The 11,324-nt window shown below is 41.3% G+C and overlaps 1 protein-coding gene across 1 annotated transcript; it reads left to right on the top strand.

The window, feature by feature from the left end:
• Nucleotides 1-993: 993 nt before the first annotated feature.
• On the top strand, nucleotides 994-3,696 carry LOC125523445 (anthranilate O-methyltransferase 2-like). Its single transcript, XM_048688478.2, has 4 exons — nucleotides 994-1,131; nucleotides 1,238-1,642; nucleotides 2,495-2,764; nucleotides 3,221-3,696. The coding sequence occupies exons 1-4, from the start codon at nucleotides 1,057-1,059 to the stop codon at nucleotides 3,581-3,583; spliced, it is 1,113 nt and encodes a 370-aa protein (XP_048544435.1). The 5' UTR covers nucleotides 994-1,056; the 3' UTR covers nucleotides 3,584-3,696.
• Nucleotides 3,697-11,324: the final 7,628 nt, after the last annotated feature.

Raw genomic sequence — 11,324 nt, 5'->3', positions numbered from 1 at the left:
TTTTTAACATTATCCTTAAGTTAATATGGCACATCCGTGCATATACCGAAGATTCTCACCTTCAACGATTTTTTTAGAGGTGCCTAGTTTTGAATACGAATATCAGTTGGATAAGCACCACATACATTGCTTGCAAAAATTGTGCTTTTGTTACAAGTTGTATGCAAAAGAGGAATGTTCATCAAATAACTCGAAGCTATTGAGATGGGAACAAAAGCTTCTGTGCCACAAATATTTGTCACGAGAATGAGACATTTAACATGTGTATGTCCAGAACCTTGCAGTGAGGCATGTTTGTCTCATGCAATGTTGTCAAAACTTGAGTGCTGGTACGGTGGAGTATGTGGCCAGCTATCATCCGAGAACCTCACGTGTCCTTAATTAACGAAGGCCTACCTAAAAAAGAAGTGAGGCATACTCTTAGTCAAGGTGACCTGTCAAGTTAAATATGCTCCTTTTCCAAACAAAACAAAAAACTGTTAAGTACGCCTTGTAGAACCCAGTAGAGTGAGTGTGTGTTTGTGTACTACACACCGGCAAAACCGACGGGCTTTCACGGACCACGCTGCGTGTCCTCACTTAATTAAATCTCAGCCAATTTATCCTAACAACCCCATAAACCCCATGAATCTCATTAAACTACCCACAATAGGAGTAATATAGGTGATAATATCACATTTATCTAGACCAAATAGATGATGTGGCATGTAATTAATAAAGAAAAAGAGGCATGTGGTAACATAGCTAGTTACTATAACATCACACATATCAAGAAAAGATGAGTCTACAACATAATAAATGAAGTGATGCATGACACAACACATATATTACTACCCACTGTGTACGTAGTAATATAGACTAGTAACATATGCATGTTACTACTCCAAATTACTTCATACTATGACTAGTCTTACTCGTGTTGTGGGGGGTGGTCATCCTGGCTCTCTATAAATAATAGAGCCGTTGTGGTCTATACTGGATACATGGTGCAGTCAATCTAGCAAGCTTGTAGCCCCGAACTTGCAAAGCTAATAGACATCACCCCCCTGAATAGCTATGGAGGAAGCAAGCGGCGTTCGCATGGTTACCGGCAACGGCGAAAACAGCTACGCCGCAAACTCCAGGCTCCAGGTTTGTTTGTTTTTTAGATGAGAGGCTCCAGGTTTGTATCCTGCACTATGTTGCAATTCACTCTCGTTGCATGAAATAATTTGCTGTGTTTCATGCACGTATGCAGGAGAAGGCCATTTTGGAGACAAGGCCGGTGCTTCGCAAGGCCATAGAAGAGGTGTACACGTCGCTCTCTGCCCGACGGAGCACGATGGTCGTCGCTGACCTCGGCTGCTCATCGGGTCCCAACACTCTGGGCTTCGTCTCCGAGGTTATCGGTGCGGTCCGCTCCTGCACTCGGAAGTCTGAAGAAGAACGACGCGCCGTGGAGGTGCAGTTCTTCCTGAATGACCTGCCGGGGAACGACTTCAACCTCGTCTTCCGGTCACTGGAGCAACTTGAAAATCTCGGCGGGAAAGATACGCCGCCCTACTATGTGGCAGGACTGCCCCGATCATACTACAGGAAGCTTTTCCCTTCCCGGAGCGTCCACTTCTTCCACTCGTCCTACTCCCTCATGTGGCGCTCTAAGGTATTTATTTTTCTTTTCAAAACTAGTACTGTTCAAGTTTTAGCTACTACTCTCTCCGTTCATAAATATAAAATATATTAAAAAAAATTCTACAAGCCAAACCTATCTATTTGTTGATATTATGGGCATGTTCTGAACCTCTCCAACTTCTTGCTCCACAACATTCAAGTGCGAAGCTAGATTCACGAAGCTACGTGTGACATCGTTGTTCGCTAACTGGAGCTTTTATTAAATGGGTCGTAATATCAAGACATGATGTGTGTATTGCCCAGCAATCGCTAGCCTTGGAACAGGAGTAATAGCAAGAAATATCTACGTATTTTAAACTGATGAATTTTCACTTTTTCAGCGAATTAAAATCAAAAAGTATCTGAGTAGAGTGTGTGCAATAACAACAAATGTAATATAAAGAAATATCTGAGCGGAGTGAGTACGATAACACAAATGTAATTTTCAGCCAATATAAACTTAACTAAAACAGTCGGTATAAATTTGCTATGTATATATTTCCTATATTATGCCCAAGATTACGCTTTCAGTACTTTCTTGTAGTTCTCTGTTCTCTCCGATGCCAATGACGATGTGAATCCAATGATTTACTTTTTCAGTGTATATTAATATTACTCATATTTTGTTGGTCAAAAAAATAGTTGAAGATAGGCATGAAATATCTCAACGATATCCTGTCGCATTATAAGAACACACCTGAATGGTCTGAAGGCTTCACCATGCAAAGTTGCAAACAATTCAATTTGCTTCCATGGATCACCGACTAGGAGGTGAAAGAGTAGTAAGTACTGTTGGGCCATTTTATACAATATAATGACTCCATCATGATATGTAATTACCTAGGTGCCGGAGGAGCTCTCAAGTTGCACTCACTTGAACGAAGGCAACATCTACATTGGAAAAACTACTCCACCTATGGTGATTAAGCTATTCCAAGAACAATTCAAAAAGGACTTTGAGTTGTTCCTTACATTGCGTTTCAAAGAGCTTGTCAGTGGCGGTCGAATGTTGCTAACGTTTCTTGGCCGAAAGAATGAAGAGATGATGACGCATGGGGAGGTTGGCACCTTGTATGAATTGGTTGCTGAATCTCTCCTGTCTTTGGTACTAAAGGTACGGGTACATGTTAACTAAAGCAACGATGTCTTGCTTTCTTTTCAAGTAACTATATTAGTCTTCATATTGTGGTTGTGTGCCACGTATGATGCAAAAGCCGGGTAAAGCCTCCTTCTAAAAAATAAAATTACTCTTCATGTTGACCAATTTATAATTGCATATGTAATTAGATATGTTCCTAAACTAATTCATTCTTGCATGACAACATTATATGAACGAGATTACATTGATGTTGAATACCGACATATATGCAAAGTGGCAGTACATTTTATCCGGAAAAGAAAAAAAAAGGTGCCAAGTACACGTAAAAGTGGAGAAAAGAAATTCACATTCTAAAGCATGTCAGACAGAAGTGCACTTTTGAACGCTAAAATAAGAACAACAGTTCCACAAAATAAGATTTCTCATTTGATACACCCACCCTACCATAAGTATTATTGGTTTGCATGATAGGGTCGTGTGGAAAAGGAGAAGTTGGATTCATTCAACGTGCCCTACTACACCCCATCCGTGAAAGAGGTCCGGGAGTTGATCAACAAGAGTAGGCTCTTCGACATCGAGCATGCCAGACTCTTTGAATCCAACTGGGATCCTCAGGATGACTCGGATGGTGATGTGGTACTAGATTATGCTGGCAGCGGGGCAAATGTCGCTAATTGCATAAGGGCGGTGATGGAGCCGCTAATCGTAGACCACTTTGGGGAGGACATTATTGATGACTTGTTTGTGGTGTTTGCCTCCATCGTTGCAAAGCATCTAGAGAAAGCAAAGGCTAAGTACCCCATCATTGTGTTGTCACTGAAGAAGGCCACGTAATGGACATAGTTTAATTAGTGGTATATGCAGGTATTGTAAGTGGGAGGTCTGCTATGGTTAAATAGTTTAATTTGTGGTATATGAAGAGTATTATAAGTGAGAGACCTATTATGGTTAAATATCTCTTTCGCGCTCCCCTCCCCTCCCCCCCCCCCCCCCCCCACAAATTTTTCTGTGAGAAAAGTTTGTCTTGTGTGCTCTATAACAAAAATTGCATAAACTGTTAAATCATAAATTTATTTACATGCATAGCAATGGTTGGTAAGGGTCAGTGAAAGATCGTGGATGTCGCCTAGAGGGGGGGTGAATAGGCGCTTTTAAAATAATTACGGTTTAGGCTTGAACAAATGTGGAATAAACCTAGCGGTTAATATATCAAGCACAAAACCTACAACAATTAGGCTCACCTATGAACACCAACAACTTATGCTAAGCAAGATAAACTACTAGGTGATAGCAAGATATATGACAAGAACCAATATGGCTATCACAAGGTAAAGTGCATAAGTAAAGAGCTCGGGTAAGAGATAACCAAGGCACGCGGAGACGACGATGTATCCCGAAGTTCACACCCTTGCGGATGCTAATCTCCGTTTGGAGCGGTGTGGAGGCACAATGTTCCCCAAGAAGCCACTAGGGCCACCGTAATCTCCTCACGCCCTCGCACAATGCAAGATGCCGTGATTCCACTAAGGGACCCTTGAGGGCGGTCACCGAACCCGTACAAATGGCAACCCTTGGGGGCGGTCACCGAACCCGTACACTTTGGCAACCCTTGGGGGCGGTCACCGGTACCCATCAAATTGCTCAGGGCGATCTCCACAACCTAATTGGAGACCCCAACGCTTGCCCGGAGCTTTACACCACAATGATTGAGCTCCGAACACCACCAACCGTCTAGGGCGCCAAGGCACCCAAGAGAAACAAGCTCTAGGGTGGCCAAACACCCAAGAGTAATAAGCTTCTCAAACTTTACTTCCACGTATCACCGTGGAGAACTCAAATCGATGCACCAAATGCAATGGCAAGGGCACACGGAGTGCCCAAGTCCTTCTCTCCCAATCCCACCAAAGCAACTAATGCTAGGGAAGAAAATGAGAGGAAGAACGAAAGAAGAACACGAAGAACTCCAAGATCTAGATCCAAGGGGTTCCCCTCACTTAGAGGAGAAAGTGATTGGTGGAAACGTGGATCTAGATCTCCTCTCTCTTTTCCCTCAAGAACTAGCAAGAATCATTGGAGAGATTGAGAGTTAGCAAGCTCGAAGAAGGTCAACAATGGGGGAAGAACACGAGCTAAAAGGATAAGGTTCATTGGGGAAGAAGACCCCCTTTTATAGGTAGGGAAAAATCCAACCGTTATGCTCACAGCCCGCACAGAGCGGTATTACCGCTCCAAGGAGCGGTACTACCGCTAGGGAGGAAGTACCCCTTTGAAAAAAAATAGCGAGGAGGCAAAAGGCCAGAAGAACCGCCGGAGCGGTACTACCGCTCGTCCTCACGGTACTACCGCAAATGGTAGCGGTACTACTGCTTGCGAGCGGTACTAAAAAAATACATCCAGGCCTACCACCGCAAGACTTGGGACGAGTTTTTGGTCCAGAGCGGTACTACCACTGTAGGAGCCGCGGTAGTACTGCTCTGGAGCGGTAGTAAAAAATTACATCCGCTCCAATTTGCGGTAGTACCGCTGCAGCCTTTTCAGAACATCAAAACTGCCACAACTTTTGCAAACGGACTCCGAATTCGATGAAACCAAGTTTGTTGGAAAGCTAGCGACAGGGGCTAACACAATCTTCAAAGAAATATCAATAAGAAGCAAATGAGAAAAGTCCCATAAGAAAATGGTGAGAACCCTTCCTCGGAAAAGACCGGTAAAACCTCCAACACCAAAAACATCATAGAAGATGCATGCGAACTCCGTTTTTGATGAACTCAAGCTTGTCATCAAGATGACCATAAGCTCTAAGACTCACAAAGAGAACCAAACAAGAACCAAGAAATATGATGCAAGGATGCAATGGTTTGAGCTCTCTACTAACGATACGATCAAGCTACCAACTTGAGAGCCCCCCTTGATAGTACGGCAAACGATCCTATAACCCGGTCTCCAAACTACCACCATGAGACCGGTAAAATAGAAAACCTATCAAGGGCAAACCTTTGCCTTGCACATGGTCCACTTGAGCTAGATGATGACGATCTTGACTCCCTCAAGTTGGACCACCTTTCTTGATTGCGTTGGCTCGATGAAGACTAGATGATTGCTCCCCCATAGTCCACTATGGGTGAGCCACTCTTCGGCACATCTTCACAAGTCCATTGTCACCACAATGGACGGCAAGCTTCAAGCACTTGATCTCTTCGCGATGATCCACTTGAACTTGCACACGGCAATCTTGATGACGATCACCACTTGATGTCATCCTCTCCATGGGTTGAGTGATATCTTCCTCTTGACACAAGCCCATGAACACGTACCTAACCCCATGCAGAACTCTCACATAGACCATGGGTTAGTATACAAAGCACAATGGACGATGCTTACCAAACCATGGGATTACTTGATCCCTCTCGGTACATCTTCTACGCTTTGTGAGTTGATCAACTTGATTCACTCTTGACTTAGTCTTGATCAACCTTGAATCTTTCCAACTCTCTTCATTTGGATGATGTCTTGAAGGTAAACATGAATGATCACACAATCTTCTTCTTCAAGACATGCTTGCAATAAGCTCAACTCTCACATGACCAAGCTTTGGATAATTCCTTAATAGCACCTTGGTCAACACAAACTCTCCTTGAAACCAACACATGTACTCCAAGAAAAGCCTATGGACAAAACCTTCAAATATAACTCCCCCAAAATCAATAAAAACTTACAACAAGTGCAAGTGAGCATATAGGAAACTAAGCCTAGTACATGTAACAAACACATGGTTGAGCAATAAGTGAAAGAGGCAACTTAAGAATGGGCTCAACCAAAATGATGTGTGTGAGTCAAGGCAATGCACTTGAGAAGACTAATGTACGGATGAGCATTAAGCATCAATAAAGTCTTGAAAGAATGAGGCAACACAGTGCAAGGCCTATCATTCCCACGCACAACAAGCAAATGGGTTCACAAGATTACTAATAAGCATATAGAGAACCTATGCTTGTGACAACCCGCGGTGAAGATAGAAGATGAAAGGCGCGTCAAGACGAGGGATGCTAATTAAGATGGCAAAAACCTCATAAAGAAAAGCATGAGGAAAATAATGTTCACCACACAAGAGCGCATCAAGATGCAACGATAGAAGACACGCACTCAAGGAAAAATCTTTCACGGAGCCACCAAAGAAATAACATAAGAAAGACAAGGTGGACATGAAAGAAAGGATATCAACTAGATATGCAACTTATCTCAAGTGTATAAGATTCTAGGTAGACGAAATCATGATGATATATATCTACAAAGAAGGATGTACACCCGAAATAGTTACAACACGAGGAACAAGATATCCAAAGGGAGGTCATACATATACCAATAAGATATTTGCTTGGAAGTATAGCACATGGCTAGATATGGTCTTATAGTATATAAATGAATTCCTACCACACACCCATCAAATACCTCACAACTAGCAACAAGACATCATTGTTGGGATGCTTTGAGAAAGGAAACAAGTATCACAAGAAAGAATGGATAACATGCCATGATACAACCTACACAAGGTTGATGCAAGAAATGTGTGCATGAAGTATATGAAGATACTTGTTACCGAGATAACATTGGAAGGATGTAGTAGATACCAATTGAAGGTACAAAATAGTTCATTGGTATCCTAGCTTGACTCCAATAAGCACATGGTGACAACACCTTCCTTGTGAGTGAGCCGAGCATCCAATGCATCTCCACTTGTTCCTAGAACAACAACACAAACAAAATGGTACCCAAACTCATTGGGACCAAAGAGTTAGAGAACCAACAACACATAGGACAAACTCCACATAAATATGTGCATATAGATATGAAAATGAATTTCATGCACATCTCATCCAATTTGAGACTTGGTGGAGTTCCCCCTATATATTGGGTCAAAGAAAGAAAACATGCCAAAGAAACTACAAGAAGTAAATATGCATGCTCAAGACTTTCAAGAACCGAGACCAAAAGACAAAGAAATACCAAGCGAAGAAAAGATACCAAATGAATAAATCATCACTTGGAGGATATCCATAAAAGATACATCAAGGAATGAGATATCCATTGATACACTCAAAAAGAAAGATGTCAAACTCCCAAAAGAGAGGATGGTTCCAAACAAACCGAACTCTCTACAAAGTTTCATGATGGCACAAAGTACCCAAAAGAAATGACTTGCCTTTCACCGACACACATTTGATAAGGATCACAAGTTGAGTGTTTTATAGAGAATAGGATAGCTCCCCCAAGACTAGTGCATTATAGAGAATTTGCATTTGAATACAAAGTGCACGAGGTGGGATCACCACTTTCACTATATCTAGGAAACACTAGACAAGGTCAAGAAATTAACAAGATCCACAAGTGGTATGGAATACAATGGGAGTTGACACAATCCTAGGCAAGAGATAAAGCAAATAAAAGCACAGGCCAATGTAAAGATGATCAATAATTTCTACCACACATAAGTGAGTAGCAATTGTCAAAAGACAAGAAGTATTTGGAAATAATTCCCGGTGGTAGATAACAAGGATATCCGACATCATCTTCACACCAAACAAAAAGAAAATTGTAACTTGTAGAGCTAACATGCCACCTAGGAACAAGATAATTTACAATATCAACTCTAGGTGACAATATCTCAAATGTACACATTTTCTAGGCTAGTAATATACACATAGCATATTACTCCCCCATAATGTGATACCAATTAAGGATAAACAAGAGGCAAAATAACGATCCAACACGAGATAATTAATGGAAAATATATAATTTGAATTTCTCATGAGAAGACATACCACATAACGACTAGATAATCTTAAAATATCAATACTAGATGGTATTACTCATGTACACACATATATAGGATTGTGAGGTGCACAAAGCACATCACTCCCCCATAATGGGATATTCCATTAATCTCTCACAAGAGCCAACTAAGAAAAGAACAAGATGCAAAAGGCTCAATGCATGATACACACATACATGATGTGCAAACCAACACACACATACTTGATTGCACAAGATAATCAAGTTGGAAGCACAACATATACAAACACATGCAAGGAACAAAACCAAACATGCAAAGGGGTAAGTAACCATCAATGTAAACACTTTAAGCACGAGTTGCCGCATGGAGAAACATTGGATATAAGATAGAAACTTGATAATTCGAATAACTTGGCTTGAGACAATTAGAATGATGAAGTCCCCTTAATTCTTCATAAAGTAGCCAAGTCTCGAGTGCCCTCCAACAACACCTATTGATCAAGTTTGAACTTGTTGGTCCCCAACCAAGTTGGGTACTAAGAGGTTAGTCACAATAGGCTTGGCTACCCAAATGGTTCTCTTCTTGACACCACTTTGAGTACCAACAACTTTGGCAAACACATTGCCAACCTTATCCTTCCCAAGAGAATAGATATCATCAATAATAATTGGGTTGGATAAGTTACCACTAGTGCATGAAGAGGTGAGGTGACCTTTCTCACGACATAAGTAGCAACGTCTACTCTTCACTTTCTTCTCACTTGATTTCTCAACTTGAGAAGCATTAGCTTGAGGATTCTTGGAAAGAGGACTTTCTTCAACATGTGGTTGAGCATGAGATCGAACTTGTGGCCGCTTCCCTTGTTGCTTGTCACTAATGGCCTTCTTCTTCAATGGGCAAGATCTAACATGATGCCCTTCTACTTTGCACTTGAAGCAAACAATCTTGGCCGAATTCTTGACTTGTTCTTGGCCCTTCTTTTTGTTCACTTTGGACTTCTTCTTGTTGGAGTTGAATCCAAGTCCACCTTTGTCATTGGGGGACTTTTGCACACTCAAGATATTGTTGAGTGTGAATTTTCCTTCATGACTCTTTTCCAAGTCTTTCTTCAAAGAAGTGACTTGGGCCTTGAGCTCTTTGATTTTATCTGCATGGTTAGTCTCAACACAAGTACTAGAGGAAGTATAAGCTTCATCGTTAGAGCAACAAGGCAAGGAAAGCAATTCATCACAAGATGTACCAATGTTATGCATGGATGAATCGCGAGGACTAGCACAAGGCAATATAGCATTTTGACCAAAAGTAGTGCTAGTATCCACATGAGGCTCACTAGATGTTACCTTAGCAAGCATGGCCTCATGAGCTATCTTTAGCACATTATGGGATACTAGAAGATCATCATGAGAGCTTGTGAGGTTTACATGATTTTCTTCCAACATCCCATAATTGCTAGATAGCAACTCAAGTTGAGCCCTTAGCTCAACATTCTCCTTTAATATGGATGCTTCACAAGAGATAGAGTTAGTAGCACAAGCATCATCATTAGCAACAAGAGGAGAAGAAAACTTGGCAAGCTCTTTTGAATATGAAGCTTTAAGTTGAGCATGAGACTCGGTGAGTTTGATGAGCTCACCCTTGATGACCCTTGAGCCATTTTCGAGGTGCTCAAAATCCTCAAGGAGTCTAGCATGAGCAACTTCAAGCTTAGCATTTTTAGTTTTGAAATCATTGGCCACCTCGAGTGCTCTATCATGAGATTCCTTTATTCTAGATAATTCTAGAGCAAAGGTCTCCTCAAGAGATTCGGATGTGGTTTGTTCATGTTCAAGAGCTTGAGATAGCTCCGCGATCTCATTTGCGTAATCACGCTCATGAGCTTCCATTTTCTTAATGGTGACCTCATGCTCCTCTAGATGAGATTCCAACTCCTCAATGTATTTCTTGCCTTCAATGGCAAGAGACATGATTTCCATCAAGTTGGAACGAGCAAGTTTATTTTGGTGAAGAGCTTTAAAAATTATTTCCCACTTAGTTTTTAAGGAGGCAACATTATCATTCTCTTCATCATAATCAACATCATCATCACTCTTGCCATCATCACAAGATATATTGGGATTCAAAGTGGGAGATACCTTTGAAGCCTTGGCCATAAGGCAAAATGCAATAGATGATGATGAAGGATCCATTGAAGCACCATTCAAGACCACATCTTGTTCCATGGGGTGTTGGGTTTCCTCTACATTGTTAGCACAACAATTCGAGGACATATATGCATTTTTATCATGGCAACAAGACATAGTAAACATATCATCATGGGATTTAGTCAAGCAATTTCTACATGATATGCAAGGACTATCAACACAAGCATGTGAAACATTTGGAGTGCTCGAAGTGTTAAAGCAGATAGTGATGAAGGATCATCCACAATAAACATACTATCATCATTGCAATGACCAACACTACTCACCATATCATTACCTTGTGGCAAGCCACATGTAGGTGAAGTAGAAGAAGTTGAGAAGACTATACGGCTGGATGTGGAGGGAGAACAATCATCCCCACAAAACTTGGACACGCCATATTTATCTTGAAGCTTTGTCCACAACTCATGAGCATCCCGGAACGGCATGAGTTGAAATATAACTACATTGCTCAAAGCATCGAAAAGCACATTAGAAGCTTGAGCATTGAGATAAGAGTTTTTCTCATCCTCTAAAGATAATCTTTGAGGATCCTTTGGAGGAGAAAAACCCATATCTAAAATTCGCTCTAAATTTGGGTCCA

The sequence above is a fragment of the Triticum urartu genome, chromosome 7A, assembly GCF_056163025.1.
Source record: "Triticum urartu cultivar PI428250 chromosome 7A, HENAU_Tu73, whole genome shotgun sequence".
In the NCBI taxonomy this organism is placed as follows: domain Eukaryota; kingdom Viridiplantae; phylum Streptophyta; class Magnoliopsida; order Poales; family Poaceae; genus Triticum; species Triticum urartu.
The sequence above is the reverse complement of the archived record's forward strand: the minus strand, read 5'-3'. Positions and strand labels throughout refer to the sequence as shown.